We start from the raw sequence: 13,664 nt of genomic DNA on the forward strand, positions 1-13,664 counted from the left end.
CTTTACAGTATTTTAACTCTATTTTTCTTTATCCTAAACTATAAAATGTGCTGAGTCTCTCAATGGGAAACAAGAGGATATAAATTTTAAAAATAATTTTTAAAAATATAATTTTTTTTAAAAGCATAGTACCAAAATTGTTAAGGAACCGAATAAAGAAGTCCAGAAGTTTGCTTAGGTGTAATAATATTTTGTTATTCTTTAAAATAAAAGATATGCAGGGAGGGGAGAATACTGAATTCTTTCCACAGTGCCAAGCTCTGAATTTACACAGAACATAAGATATGTAATACTTATTAAGCTTACCCTTTGAGCTTTAGCAAGCTCCTCCTTCAATCTCTCATAGCCCTTCTCTCTCACCTCCAATACAGATGGGCTTCGCAAGCGCGACAGACTATCTGTGCTCAGCCCCAAAATATCGTCACTTCCTTCAGAAGAGTCTCTTACTGTTGCGCCTTGCAAAAATTCTCTTTCCGCACTGCTGCACTCCTTTCTAGAACTATCATGTTTGCATGCCCCACTCTGGGGTCCTGAGGTAGAACAAGGTACAGTTTCTGTAACATTGATGCTGAAAGAGAAGAGCATATATCATATACTGAGCAAAAAAATTCCAAAAGCTATAGACAATTATATACAAAGTTTTAGAAGGCCAAGATACACAAAGATGTCATGACAGTGTTTTATTTAATCATTGAATAAAATATCCTAACAACCAACCTGATACCTGGTGTTTCGGCACAATTGAAATGCCTGGGAGATGAATATACTGGTTGTGTAGGAAGATCAGCAACATCCAGGGCAGTTGGCTGAACAGGCGTGGAACACACAGCTGAGGGGTGAAGGCGGTAGATGACTGTAGGTGAGGTACTTTGTTCAGAAGCGTTAGATTCATATACTCCTAGGAGATCTGGAGTAGTTGGTGATGCTAGATTCACTTCATGAAAACCTTCCAGGGTGTCATTGGCCATAATAGAAGATTCATTATCTGAAGTTCTAGCATGAGAAGAAAAGAAAAAATGCAGGTAGCACAGATGTATACATTCAATGGGACAGGCTTATATTAGAATACTAAGATCACAGATTGTATTCAACAATAATTTCTACTTATATTTATAGGAGAATAATACCAAATATTTAGATAAGCACATGATACAACACTGTCACTCTACAGGTCTATACAACTTCAGTTCAAGGTTGTCTTCTAGTGGTGGAAACTGTCCACATGTCTGGAACAGGACTGATTTAAGCTGTCAATGAGGGAGGAATTTAAATCATGCCCCCATCCCCAGATATTTCATATATTTCCTAAGCAAAGATGCACAGTAATTGGTTAGGACAACCACTGAATTTTTCATTTGTGGAAGATTTTAGAAATAAATATAAGAAACACAGCTGTCTTGCCTTCTTTTCAAATTAATTGCTTCCTACTTCACTTTTATTCTTCTCCTACACTATTGCTGAATCTGCACTGCAGAAATAATGCAGTTTGACACTGGTTCAGGGATTTCTGGGATTTATAGTTTTCTAAGCTATTTAGCTTTATCTGTCAGTATCACAACAAACTACAGGATTCCACAGGCTAGAGCCATGACAGTTAAAGTGATGTCAAACTGCATTATACATGCAGTGCAGATTCAGCCATATCGAATTATTCCCATCTAAAAATACAAAACGTTTTACAACCCAGACTCTGCTCAATACAGCCCATGCCACTTTTCTGTTTAGACCAGTCTTCTTCAGCCTAGTGCCCGCCAGATGTTTTAGACTACAACGAGCTGAGTCTCCCTTATCCCGAATTCCAAACTCCAAAATATTCCAATATCCAAAACTGCCACATGAGTGGCTAAGATAGTGACATCTTTGCTTTCTGATGGTTCCGTGTACACAAACTTTGTTTCATGCTATTGTTTAAAATATTGTGTATAAAATTATTTTCATGCTGTGTGCTTAAAGTGCATATGGAATATAAATTAATTTAATGTTTAGACTCTGGTCCCATCTCCAAGATCTCATTATGTGTATGCAAATAGTGTGAACTCCAAAACATCTCTGGTCCCAAGCATTTTGGATAAGGGTGACTAAACTTGTACTTCCAGTCCAACCCTAGAAGCAGTTGGGGAAACACCATTGGTGGGAGCCACTGCTCCCATGAGAGAATTATGCTTTCTGCTTTACTTCCCCCATGACTGATGAGTGCGAGAAAGTAGGCAGGGCACACTGGGGATCTGCAGGCCATACAAAGAATAGTCATGGATTGTGGGCTATCCAGGTGCACCCTAAATACATGCAAAATACAATCATCCCTTCCAATTCATGAAAGATCCGTTCTGGACCCCCACAAATTGGAAAACTGCAAATATTGGAACCCCGTTGATTTAATGGCCACGTGCTCCTGTGCATGGCACCACACATGTGCCATTTTGTCCCCCCTGGCTTCCCACCCACAGACATTCAAAACCACGAAGAGGAAGTCAGCAAATCCAGAGGGACGACTATACATTTTTCCCAGTCATGGAGGAGGTATCAGAGTTTTCCTGTTTCATACAAGTATCTTCGTAACGGGTCATTCATGTTCATAGTTGAGTATAAAGTAAACTGGAACAAGCACCAACAGACAGATGTAGTCATTAAAAGATTCTGCATTTCTATTTGATTTGTCTAATAGAGAAATAGTATAAAACAGAGTAAGTTAAGTAAGAGTTTGAGTAAGAAATATTTCCCTCACGAAGTAGTAACATAGTGTGCCGTTCATGCACCACAAGCCTTTTTTATATCTTCATCATCAGTTACAACAGATTAATACAGCTACCCTCCTGAAAATGTGATACTAGCTGAGACTGCTAGAATTTGCAGTCCTACAATGTCTGGTGGGCTGCATGATTTCCATCCTGATTTCACCCAATGAGATAAGTAAAAAATACATTTGAGGCACTTCATTTTCCCCCCAGCAGAATATACTGTGACTTATTTATGCCATCTGTTATCCCCACTCATATTACACGCTGAGTGTAGCGCAGCGCAGAGTAAATTACTACTGTAACTACTGTGTTCAAGCTTTGACTGTCAAAAGGAATAAACCTCAAAATCACTGACTCACAGAGAGTAATTTTCTACGTCGGGTGGCTTCCAAATGCTCTTACGAGTACCCATCAGTGCCATGAGACACAATAATGAGTCTGTGCAGTTAAAAAGGACCTCCTGGTAGTCCTGCTAGTTTTCTATAAGTAACATTTGCACACACACACACTCTCCCTTTTGAAAAGTACACCCAAGCCTGATTCAGTGTTTACTTTGTAATGAACAAATATCCATAAGTCATTTTAAAGTCATACTTGTCCAGTTGTTCTTCACAGTGCAAATTCCACTTCTGTACTATACAACAGGTATTCCTTAGCTATGAAAGCCTCTGATAAAGAACCTCCCTCTTACTAGGGGCCCATTCCCACTATGGTTTAAACCAGATTGTGTCAAATCAGGATCCAGTTTAAACCACCAATTCGGAAAGGGGGCCATGGTTTTCCACTATGTAACTCGCGTCAAAAAGACGCCAGGTTTGTCCACTCCTTTTTGGGCTGAATCGATTTATTTGAGAATAAATCAATTCAGCGTAGTAGGAACCCAGAGTGGATTCGAATCTGCCCTGGCAGCACGTCTCCACCCCAGCCAAGCCTCCCTCCATCCTTTCTCCCTCCCTCCCTCCCTCCATTGGCCTGCCTGCCTGGCTGCTGGTGCCTTTGCGAGGCCCAGCAGTGGAGGCAGCTGTAAGGGCTCGGTGCTGATCTTCTCCTCCGGTCATCCTCCTCCTCCTCCTCTTCCGTCTTATCCCGGTCGGATCGCTGCCCAGCCTCCTTCCCCTTCTCCGCCCTGGCAGGCCTACCTTAGAAGGAGGCTGGGACGGAAGGGGAGAGGCAGGCCAGGAGGGTGGAGGACACCTTCTATGCCACCCATCATGGCGTGTATGCCTCCGCCCTCCAAGCCCTGACAGCCGCTGACACCACTGGGCCCCCGTGAAGGAGGAGAGAGGCAGGCCAGGAGGACAGAAGTATGAACGCTGTGGCAGGTGGTGGAGAAGGCATCCTCTGTCATCGCGGCCTGCCTCTCTTCTTCCACTCCAGCCTCCTTCTAAGGTAGGCCTACTGGGGCGGAGAAGGGGAAGGAGGCCAGGCAGTGGAGAAGGATCTGTCTGGGATCAGATGGAGGAGGACCAGAGGAGAGGGCCAGCACCAAGCCCTGACAGCCACTGCCGGCAGACCCTGCAAAGCCACCAGCAGGCAGGCAAGTGGGCAGGCAGGCAGGCAGGCTGGTGGAGGGAAGGAGGAAAAGAGAAAGGAGGAGAGAAAGAAGGAAAGAAGGAGGGGAGGGAGGGAGGGGATATGGCTGGAAGGAAGGAGTGAGCCATGGCCAAAGAGGCCAGACTGTCAGGGAGGCATGCCGATTCCTGAACCGAATCCTGAAACAGGCACAATCATAGTGGGAACTACTGTGTTTGCTGAACCTGTTTCAGGAATCAGTTCAGGAATCTGATCTAAAGGTAAGTGGGAAGGCCCCCAAAGTCCTTTTACAAGATTCCAGCCTCAACTTTTCTTGTCTTCTATAACTAGCTCCAAGTATTTTTTTGCAACATTAGAAGGATGATAAAGGAGGGCTGGAGAAAGACAGATGTTCAGTGTTGAATTGCAGCAGTGTATCTGCCATAAGCAATGCAATAAAGCTTGACCTAGAGTTTTTCTACTCTAGGTGACTTTAAGTGTTGGTTTACATACAACAGGCAAGGTGAATATCTGCCTTCAGAATCACTTGCTGATAGAATGTGCAAAGAAGAAAACAGAAAGAAAAGAGGAAAACAGATTACTGTATATACTCAAGTATAAGTCTAGACATTTTAGTCAAAAAGTTGACCCAAAAAACCTGGGTCAACTTATCCATGGGTCAATGTAAGTACTGTACTTTAACATATATATAATATACTGTATATATGGAGCCATCCCCTTTCTCTGAATAGAATGGTAAAAGGTGAGAGCTTAGTCCATCCTGGGAGCACCAAAAAGAAACATGGATCCCCTCTACTCTTTCATCCATCCAGCCCAAGAACAGTTATGCCTGCCAGAATTTTCTAAGTTCTTTGGCATCATTTTCCTTTGCATCATCCTTTACATCCTTTGTTACATGCCCCTAAATTTTACCCTCAACTTATCCACAGGGCATATCAAAATCTATAATTTTGACCCCAAAACCTGCCCTCAACTAATGCATGAGGTCAACTTGTAGTCGAGTATATATGGTAACTTGCCTCACCAGCTGCCTTGACATGTTGATAAAACATGGACCTACGGCTTTGACCGCCAAAATGGAAATCAGAAGTGGAAGCTGGTAAAAGAACAAAAAACCATCCCAAGATGCATTTTTAGAATAAACTTTCAAGTGGTCTCTAGAAGAGTGAACATGTTTTTATTTATCTGACCTGGTTGTTTCATCCCTCCATGGGGATATTGTCCGAAAATAAAGTTTGCAGAAACATGCTGAACCACTGTTCCTTTCTGCTTCTCTGCCCCAGCATGGCCACATGCAGCTCAGGAGTTCCAACTTTATCCAGATCTGAAAAACTGTGGTTAATTTTAACTATCACATGAAAATGAGTACAATGGTACCTCTACATTCGCTAGAATTGGGGTTGAAGGACCCCCATGAATGTGGAAAAACCACAAATAAAAAAACACTATTATTTTTACCTAAGAAAATAGCAAATAGCAAGTACATCTCTGTACCACTTATCAGTGCACTTAAGCACTCCCTAAACAGATTACAATGTTTAAGTTAACTGCCCCAACAAGATGGGTATTCATTTTAGTGACCTTGGAAGGATTCCAGGCTGAGTCAACCCTGGAACCCCTGGCTGGGATTGAACTCACAACCTTGTGGCTTATGAGTGAGTGAGTGGCTGCAGTACCAGCATTTAACCACTATGCCACCAGGGCTCTAGGCATTTCTAGGTCCTCCAGTGCAACTCTATGGTCAACGTCTGCCAGATATTGATCATAGAATCATGCTGGAGCACTTACAAATGCCTAAAGAAGTGTTTTCTTTAGGCATTTCTAGATTTTCCAGCACAAGTCTAAGGTCAAAATCTGGCAAAGTTGCACTGGAGGACCTAGAAATTTCTAGAGAGAAAATATTAACGAAAACCACAAATAATCAAATCCACAAAAGTCAAAGCCGCAAATGTGGAGGGGCAACTGCATAAACCTCCTGTGTAAAGACACCCTACAAGGAAGTTCAATATTTAAACAGGCATTAAAAAGTGACAGTTTCCCCACAAGATTGCTTTGAACTGCTAAAGGCTAAAGTAAACTTAAAGAAAGGAGCCCCAAATACAAAGAGTTTAGGACTCATTTCTGTATAATGTTAGGTAAGTCTGTATAATCTTATAATGCTGTTAACTAGCATTACAGATTTTATCTTGGTAGGCACTGTCAAGCACACTTTGATCTAAAGGTACCAAATAAAGCATGCAAGGAGCGAGCCAATCTACACTTTCAGAACACATTCATGATACAACCCTTTTCTTAAAACTTTGCCACCTGAGAATACAATAGTAAGGAAACACAGAGAAATACATACTTGAAAGTTTTCCCTATATAACAAATTCAATGTGCACAGGAGAGCAATCAAGTCATGCTAGATTAGAACTCTTCTCAAAACAGATTACAATATACAGTCCCACATCCACATTCTAACTAATGGCATTTAGGAAGGCTTATGTTTTCAAAATTAAATTTTAAAATCTAGTAAAGGATTACAATCACATCTCCCTGTTCTGCTTAATGTACATAGATTAGAATATTTATGTCAGTAACAACTAGAGCTTGGAAATAACACATTACAAGTAATAATGCTGCCTGTAACACATTACTATTTGGAGTAACGAAGACCTAAGTGTTTTTGGTCACATCGTTATTTGGAGAGTATAATTCCCAAGTGATCTTGGGGCCAATCTTTTGGAGTTGATGGTGCTTCTGCCTTCAGAACTGGTATCAGCATCTGGTATTAATGGGTAATTGTCATGGCTCAATGCTATTCACTCCAGGAATTTGTAGTATGTTGTGCCACTACAGCTCTATACCTAAATGTCTCACAAAATTACAGTTCCCAGAATTCCATAGCATTGAGCCAGGGCAGGTAAAGCAGTGTCCAACTGGATTTTTTCTGCAGTATCGATGCAAAATCTGGAGCACTAAACCAGAACTGTACAGAGTTAATTGCCATTCTGGCTCCCCAATAGGCTTCTGCAGCAGCATCACTCTGGACTTTTGTGGGAAATTAAATGGCAGTACCCATCATTGGTGGTTGGGCACTGCTACTGTATGCCACCTTTCTCAGGCTTTAACAACATTGAAGAGGACCCACCAAGAAGGCACTCTTTCCAAAATCCTTTCAGATTTGGGAGTTTGGGGGATCCTATGTCCAGGCAATGTTGGCCATCAACAGATTCATAACAGTTTCTCTCATGTCCACCCACCCACACATTAAAATACTTCAAAATTCCCTTTTTATTTTAGTAGCAGTGCTCGGTTAAGGGTTAACTCTGACATGGCTTGTTTACCAGAGGGATTAATTCCCTGGTAAATACACTGCAAGCTCACAGTATGTACTGACAAAAAACACAAGTGATTCCCCAGCAGACCTTTGTGATTTAGGGCTATTTTGGTATTCTAAAATTCATAGATATTGGGAAAACCATATGCCAACTATACAACAGTTACGGATATGAGAACATAACTCTCAGAGCAACCCTAAACACAATAATTCCTGAATAAAGGACATTTTACATATTCCAAGAGAGCAAAATAAGAGATCATATTATTATTATTTTTAAAACGTTGCTGGCAAAAGAATGTGGGTTAAATCTCTTTGGAAAGTCCCCTTTTATTTTAATGGGCATGATTGGTACTTCGGGAAGCTTGCCAGATTTCTCAGATTTTCATCATTACAGCTCTTTTCCAATTAGCCCAGATCCCTTCATTAACAGTAGCAGCTGGCATAAAAAGCTGCCTAAAGAACTCCCTTGTTCCTTGCACTATTTCTTTTTTAATGTTAGCCTATGTTCAGTTGCTAAGTTCAGGAACAACAAACGTTCAATGAATTACTACACACTTAAGAAATACTATAACGGAAAGAAGAGTTTCCATTCTTAAAATGCAAGCATGCTCTAAGCGTAAGCAAACCTACATTACAAGAAAATGCCTGTTTATCATCATCCCATGTCATGCCCATTAGATAATGAGATGCCCTCAAATCTTGCTTGTAATTCTTAAAGTGCATGCCTACCAAATGTAACTTTAGAGAATGGTATTAATACTTCTACATAACAGTCTTTTCACTACGACACAGAACTGCAAGCTGAAACAATATGTGTGATTTAGGTAAAAGAAGATTAAGAAACAGCTTAAGGAACAAGAGTTGGACTATTTCTGGGGGAAAACAAGTTTCAACTGCTAATTTTCTATGGAGTTGCTGCTTTAAAACAAGAACCCTACTGCTTTGCCAAAAAAGCTGAATAGAGATGTTATCTCACTTTTTCTTTAACATTTCAAATATAATTTTCACTACAATACTTCAACTGTATTTATTGCTCTCTAGTAGAACAGACACGTCACTTTTCCAAAAAAACAAAGCTCTATTTGTTTTATACTTTTGAGCAAATGATTTTCCAAGAATGTTCTGTTTCCAGGTAACCCTGTGCTTTCAAACCAAGCAGTTATTTCATAGATGAATAAAAGACCCTCCACTTTTGTACCAGCCATAAATAAAAAATGAAGAATTATTACATCCTTTTTGGAAGTGTCACAGATCATAGGAAAAAGCATACTTTTGTGAACCCAAGTTTCCAAGTGTAGTTGCAGCAACTCCAGGTAGTATGACATTTCAAGTAGCAAGCAATTGAGAATTAAGCCTAACTGATATCCTGCACAACTTCTACCAGTCAAAAGTGAGAATATTGAGCTAGACTGACCCCAGGCAGTTTTAGATATATAGCGCAGAGGACCAAATACATGATTTATGTCAAATTGTCGTGAACATCTACCAACCTATTGTGCACCTATTTGACTTAACTGATGATTGACTGTAGGTCTATAACTGATCAAATACTGGGCAGAATGAAGACTGCAGTCAGAAGAAGAATAGCATTCGGAAGGACAACTATGAAAGAACTGGACAAGATCCAAAAGTGTAAAGATGTAACTCTGAACATTAAAGTGGGGACTGTTCAGGCCACTGTATTCCCCATCACCATGTATGGATATAAGAGCTGAACAGTGAAGAAAGCCAATAGGGAAAAAATTCAATTCATCTGGGATGTGGGGCTGGAGAACCTTTAGCCTTCTCTGTCAGAGCTCTGGTGCCACAATAAACTACAATTCCCAGGACTCCTTATCACTGAGCCAGGACAATTCAAGTGGTCTCAAACTGGATTATTCCTGAAGTGTGTTTTGCAACTTAGTCCAATCAGAATACAGTGTTAAGGGACTTCCGGGTTGGGACGGTGGCAATGGCGGATCGCCTTTAGGAGACTCCCAAAGGCGAGATCTCCGCGCGGGGCTTCCCCCTAAATCCGACGTTCGAAAACTCAAAAATCCACAAGAAAAATAGGGGGACTCCCCATCCTTTGAAAAGGAGGGGTTACCTGGCTCACGGAGAGCTCTTGAAACCCCCCCAGACCGGCGGTGCGGAGACGGAGACGGAGGTACCCGTCTTGCCGCGGCGAGGGGAAGGAGAAGGAGACAGAGCCGAAAGGAACCGCGCGGATGGAAGCCGTGTAAAGCGACCGGCGAAAAACCACCACCAACTTTATAACAGACCGAGTAAGCTAACAAATAAATAAACAAACAAAAAATCCTTGCATCCAGGGGTAAACCAAACCAAAGCCTAACAGAATAAGCTACTAAAACAAAGTATACTGTATCTGGAGAACTAAGTACTCTAAGAATCAAGAGTGGTGAAGTGCAGAGAAGGAAACAAGTTGCAACAATATTAACTAAACGAAACTTAATAACAAGAACTCTTTCCTACACCTTATATAAGCAGTTAAAGTAAAGAGAGGAGAGCAAACATATTCTCTGGAAAGGGAAGAAACAGTATAATTGGTTTTCCCTCTCTAAAATACATATATATATATATACATATATACATATATATATATATTTACAAAAAATAACAAAGCCTAAAACTATTAGTTTCAAAAGAAGGACAGTGAGAGAGAGTGGGAAAAAAAAAAAAAAAAGGGAGGGGGAGAAGAGAAGCTCAACTCTGATTAAATAATACCAAATGAAGTCAAGAAAATGAAATAAAGAAATTCCTGCCTACTGTGTTTTAAAATCCAAGTGGGAAAGCTGACACTTATTGATAGTTATATTTAAACTGTAATACTTATTCGGGACAGATTTTTGGATTTACATGTGAATATAGGCCAGAAAACTTAACATAAAGCATTATAAGAATTCACAAGCTGGGCCATTGCTGTGGACATTTCAGTCTTAAAGATAAGAAAAAGCAACTAGCCAAAACAATACTGAACTCAAGGTCACCTAAAATAAATAAAAGTCTTGATTCAGAAACTGGGATCACAGCGACATCTAGTGGAAAAGAAGTACATTTAAAAATAGATTTTGTTAACTGGGCAAACTAGGACATCTGGTGGTAAGAAGGTGCTAATTCAATAAGGGAAAATATTACAAAAATAATATTAGAAAGACAAGAAAGAAGTATATGTGAATAAAACAATACTTCAAAGAGACAAAATAACAATAAAATAGTGTTTGTGTTGAAACTATTCCAGAGGAAAAAACAAGAATAAATAATATAATAAGATAAAGCAAAACGCAAAGAAGGGAAGATGGCAATGTCACTTAGAAAGTTTACCACCTCACAGACCAGTATTCAGAATAGAAGACCTTCATTGGAACTTAACACTAAACAAACTGAACAATCGACAATCCTGGAGGAAATTAAAAAATTGGGCCTGGAGATGCAAAACATGAGACAGGAAATGAGGGATATGAAGATTGATTTAAAACGAGAATTTAAGACAGAGATCAAGGGTCTAAAACAATCTATTGAAAAAGTGACAAAGGACTTAAAGACAACTGATACCAAGGTGGAGATATTGGAAGTTAGAACAAAGGAGTTGGAAGACAAAACACTACAACTGTCATTAGAACAAGAAAAAGAAAAAGACTTAAAAGCTATTGCTGATTTGAAAACTAGAGAACGCTGTCTTAAGATCAGAGGCCTAAGAGAATTACAAAACGAAAATCTTTATGAATACATAGTTCCAATTTTGGCTGATTTTGTGGGGATCCCATGTACGGACTTAATTAAAGACGTGGACAAGATATTCAGGATTAATTCAAGGACCGCGAGAGAAAGAAACTTACCAAGAGACATTTCAATTTATTTTATAAGGACAAGAACTAAAGAATTGATTTTGGAAAAAAGCTACGAAAAAAGACTTGTTGTAGATAAAGAGGAACTGATGATTTTGAAAGATATCCCCGCTAGAATATTGAGAAGGAGAGCGGACTACAAATTACTAACAGCATCTCTTAAGAGACATAACATCCCCTACAGATGGGAAATACCTGAAGGGGTATCATTCACTTACAAGAAAAAGAGGCTGAGAATTAATACAATGAGCAAAGCTAGAGAATTTTTAAGAGTTTTGAAAAAGAATCAAGCACCGGAAGAAACGGACATCCTGAGCCAACACTCAGAAGAAGAAGAAGAAAAAGACAATCTAAAAGATCAGAAGGACAATTCAGGAACACCTGAGGAGAGTGAAGAGGAAGGAGAAGTACCAAACGAGACTTAAGATAAGTATTATAGATAAACGGATTCCTGGAGGGATAAAATGAATTTTAAAATATTATCATGGAACATCAAGGGATTGAACCTTTCTAAAAAGCGTAAAAAATCCTTTCAATTCCTAAAAAAGAAAAATTGGGATATAATATGCCTCCAGGAATCTCATATCAGAAAATCTGAAACACATCTGTTGAAAAATAGGAGCTTGGGAAAAGAATACGTTTCGGCTAATGAATCAAAGAAAAAGGGGGTGGTAATGTACGTAAAATCAAATATACCATCTGTAGAAATTATAAACGACAATGAAGGCAATTATGTTGGAATAGAAGTGATAGTAGATAACCAAAAAATACTGATAATTGGAGTTTATGGCCCATTGAATAAAAAAAATGAATTTTACCAAAAACTCATGAACGAAATATTAGATTTAAACTATGAAGATATTATTATGATGGGGGATTGGAACGGAGTTATGAACCCAATTTTAGATAGAAAATCCAAAAAAATAATAAAAAATGTTCAAGGTAAACTCCCCAATAAATTTAATAAATTGATTGAAAATCTAGGTTTAATCGAGGCATGGAGATATAAATATGGTGATAAAAAAGAATTCACATTTTACTCACACAGACATAATTCATTCTCTAGACTGGATATGTTTTTTATAACTAAAAATTGGGTGAAAAACATTGAAAGTATTGAAACTTTGGCGAGAATTATGTCTGATCATAATCCAATAGTGATGGAAATCAAAACTAGAGGGAGAACCTTTTCATGGAGACTAGACGATAATCTATTAAAAAAATCCGATACGTTGGAACTAGCTAGAAAAACCCTAGAAAATTACTTTAGAGATAACTCTGGAAAAGGAACGGAAGAAGACATTGTTTGGGAAGCAGGTAAATCGGTCATGAGGGGTTTTTTTATACAGGAACATTCATGGAAAAGGAAGAAAAGGAACCAAAAAATTAATAAAATCAGTGCAGAAATTAAAAAGAAAGAGGAAGATCTCAAAGATAACCCAGATGACAGAGAAATAGAGAATGAAATTAAAATACTTCAGAATCAAATATCAATGTGTTTAATTGAGGAAGTGGAAAAAAAAATGAAATTCACGAAACAATATTATTTTGAAAATGCAAATAAATCGGGTAGATGGTTAGCATATAGATTAAAAAAAGAAAAGGAGAAAAATTATATAACAAAAATTAAACTAGGCGATGAAGAGGTGACCGATCAAGGAAAAATTATGGATACATTCCACAATTATTACAAAAAATTATACGATGAACAGAACATAGATATACAACGAATTAGTACATATCTAGACAATATATCTTTACCATTAATAACAGAACAACAAATTGAAAACTTGGAAAAACCTATAACTAAAGAGGAAATCTATCAAGTGATAAAAGATTTAAAAACAGGGAAAGCTCCAGGCCCCGATGGCTTTACAACATTATACTATAAAAAATTAGCAGATCAATTAATTACCCCCTTTCAGAAGATGTTAAATAATATCTCAGTTAATAAATTCCCAAACACCTGGAAAGAAGCCAATATTACTTTAATTCTAAAACCTGGAAAAGACCCACAAGAAATTAAAAATTACAGACCAATTTCTTTATTAAACACTGATTACAAAATTTTTACGGCCATTTTAGCAAATAGATTAAAGCAAGTTATTAAAGATTGGATTGGAGAGGAGCAAAATGGGTTCCTGCCCCAAAGATATTTGAAGAAAAATACAAGAACTATGGTAGATATTATCGAACTATTTAAAGACAAAAAAGACAGAGAAT

At 38.7% G+C, this 13,664-nt stretch overlaps 2 protein-coding genes across 4 annotated transcripts in view; one reads left to right on the forward strand and one right to left on the reverse strand.

Moving 5' to 3' along the window:
* The window catches only part of RAB3IP (RAB3A interacting protein), a 36,667-nt gene that overhangs the window by 14,739 nt on the left and 8,264 nt on the right, over positions 1–13,664 (reverse strand). For 2 of the 3 annotated variants that reach the window (XM_089524131.1, XM_089524132.1), the window contains 2 exons: positions 718–993; positions 307–568 (listed from right to left, as the gene is read on the reverse strand). In XM_089524131.1, the coding sequence (XP_089380257.1) occupies positions 307–568; positions 718–968 (513 nt within the window). In that variant the 5' untranslated portion in view covers positions 969–993. Of the gene's footprint in view, positions 1–306; positions 569–717; positions 994–5,461; positions 5,762–13,664 lie in introns of those variants that run through there. The other variant, XR_016281232.1, reaches the window with a different exon arrangement.
* On the forward strand, positions 10,894–11,866 carry LOC149312183 (uncharacterized). Its single transcript, XM_089524129.1, has one exon. The coding sequence runs from the start codon at positions 10,898–10,900 to the stop codon at positions 11,864–11,866; it is 969 nt and encodes a 322-aa protein (XP_089380255.1). The 5' UTR covers positions 10,894–10,897.

The sequence above is a fragment of the Sceloporus occidentalis genome, unplaced genomic scaffold, assembly GCF_023333645.1.
Source record: "Sceloporus occidentalis isolate IW3139 unplaced genomic scaffold, rSceOcc1.0.p SCAF_5, whole genome shotgun sequence".
Lineage (NCBI taxonomy): Eukaryota > Metazoa > Chordata > Lepidosauria > Squamata > Phrynosomatidae > Sceloporus > Sceloporus occidentalis.